The 2,118-nt window shown below is 35.1% G+C and overlaps 1 protein-coding gene across 1 annotated transcript; it reads right to left on the bottom strand.

Moving 5' to 3' along the window:
- Positions 1-276: 276 nt before the first annotated feature.
- LOC130713123 (uncharacterized protein At4g04775-like) lies at positions 277-830 on the bottom strand. The gene is made up of 2 exons (XM_057562922.1): positions 684-830; positions 277-600 (listed from the first exon to the last, which is right to left on the bottom strand). The coding sequence occupies exons 1-2, from the start codon at positions 828-830 to the stop codon at positions 277-279; spliced, it is 471 nt and encodes a 156-aa protein (XP_057418905.1).
- Between the last annotated feature and the right edge of the window lie 1,288 nt (positions 831-2,118).

Below are 2,118 nucleotides of genomic sequence, written 5' to 3'. Positions count from 1 at the left end.
TCATGTGCATACACTGAGATTACAAGTGCTTTTAGGGACCACAATATTGAATGGAAAAACAAGGCGGAAATACAGGGCGGAATTCATGTTCAAACAAACCAACACTCATTGCATTAAATCAAATTGCATTCATTACACAGGTTTGGATCCAACTACATTTTCAATTCATGCATAATACAAAGACTAGCCTAATACACTGCTAGTCCTAAAACAACTAGACAAAACATGTAACAACATAGGACAACACAACACATAAACTTTGATGACACCCTTTTCCTAAAACCACTTTGACAGTGCTACAACCAAGCTAATCCCAAAGAAGAACCACAACACATTCAACTTCGATCCCTCATTTTTCAGCTTCATCTTCATCCTTTCTATTTTCTTGTCCTTCTTGTCATCCATGTCTTTCCTGAAGTTCTCAATTGCCTTCTGCACAATTTCATCAATGTCTTCCTTCAACCTAGCTAGCTTTTTTTCCATCATTTCCTTCATGTCTTGCCTCAGGTTCAATCCTTCATTCAATTTTGAAGATCCCTCCATATCATCCTCAGCAACAGGTCGTATATCCCACTGGAAAAAACCACAATTCCCTTTTTCCTGAAATTTTTTTGAGAAAAAACATAAGGGGAAAGTAATTCGACATCAAACATAATGGGAAACAGATTGGAGATTCAAAATACCTTCCAATCAGGACACCTCCAAAAAAGCTTTCCAGGGTTATTCGTCGAATTGGATCTGTAGAGAATAACCTCTTTCCCACAGCCACACTTCTTCAACGATGGTGCAGAGCATGAGGTGGAGGAACGCGAACTGAACCTTGGGTTCATGGATGCTTCGTGATTTTGGGGATTCATTTTCCTTCTCGTCTACGTTCTCTTCTTCGTTCTCTTCTTCCTCTGATTCTTCGTTCTCTTCTTCTTCAATAGTTTACATGATTAGGGTTTATAACATATGATTTGGGGCTAAGATGATTACTTAGTAATTAACTGGGGCTGTGATGATAACATTAGGGATTAACTTTGATTTGGAATAAAAAATTATTTAATCGGGTTTTTAAAAAATGTTAAAAGCCACGTGGAAATGGTAAGTGGGGACAAATTTTGACACATCAGCAATTGACACACTTCGGATTTAATTGAATTAAAAAAAGTTTTTTAGGGACTTTATTTGATGCAAAAATATTTTAGGGACCAGGTTTGATTCCCTTTCAAATCACAGGGATCTTTACAGTATTTAAGCCTAAATAAAAGTCATACGATGAGCATATGGAATTATCAAATTCCAATTTAATTCCACTGCATATACTTGGAGAAAACAAAAATCAATAAGAACCTACAAGAATAAGAAACTAAGTTCTAATTAAAGCTTTCTTTACTAATTGGATAAAAAATGATGCAAGATTGATGCAGACTAAAAAGTGATGACTCATAAATCAACACCAATGCTTGTAATATAGTTTATTACATGAACAACGTAATGCAATGCCATTCAAGGAGAGTTCAAAGAACCAAATATATATCTCTTCAGGTGAAGTTAGTCTACAAGGTAGCAAAGAAAGCAATGATTATTTGTCTTTTCATTCTTGCTATATTCCATATCAGGTAAGTTACTTCCCCTTCCCTCAACGGATCAAAAACACAATCTCTTTCTAATAGAATTTAGCTCACTGATACCTTCGTTTATGAAGATACAAAAATTTCATTTGAACTCTCAAAATCTTTATATACCAATTCTATTAATTTTTTTTTTTGACAGCAGAAAAGATTAGTATATAATCGAACATAAGAAAGCGAGTAAAACTCTCCCAAGTGAGTATCCAAAAGGATTATCATTCAGTTATTACATAAGGTCTCTGCTGCAAAAACAAATCTGCACAAGTCACTAGAGCAGCATAACCATGAACTTATCGATGAAGCATAGCCAAATTAAAGTTGCAGACATATAAAGAAGAAAGTGCTAGATAAAAGATAAAGGCAATGAAAGCAACAAGCCTCCCTCTACTCCTACAGAAGCACATAATAGTTCACTAACATATACCAGCCTCAAAAACATAAAATAGGTTACACCAGAACTTCGGACTCACCACAGCAAATATAGCAATTAGTTTGTGATACC

Source organism: Lotus japonicus, chromosome 4 (assembly GCF_012489685.1).
Source record: "Lotus japonicus ecotype B-129 chromosome 4, LjGifu_v1.2".
Classification (NCBI taxonomy): domain Eukaryota; kingdom Viridiplantae; phylum Streptophyta; class Magnoliopsida; order Fabales; family Fabaceae; genus Lotus; species Lotus japonicus.
This window is presented reverse-complemented; position numbering and strand designations above follow the sequence as displayed.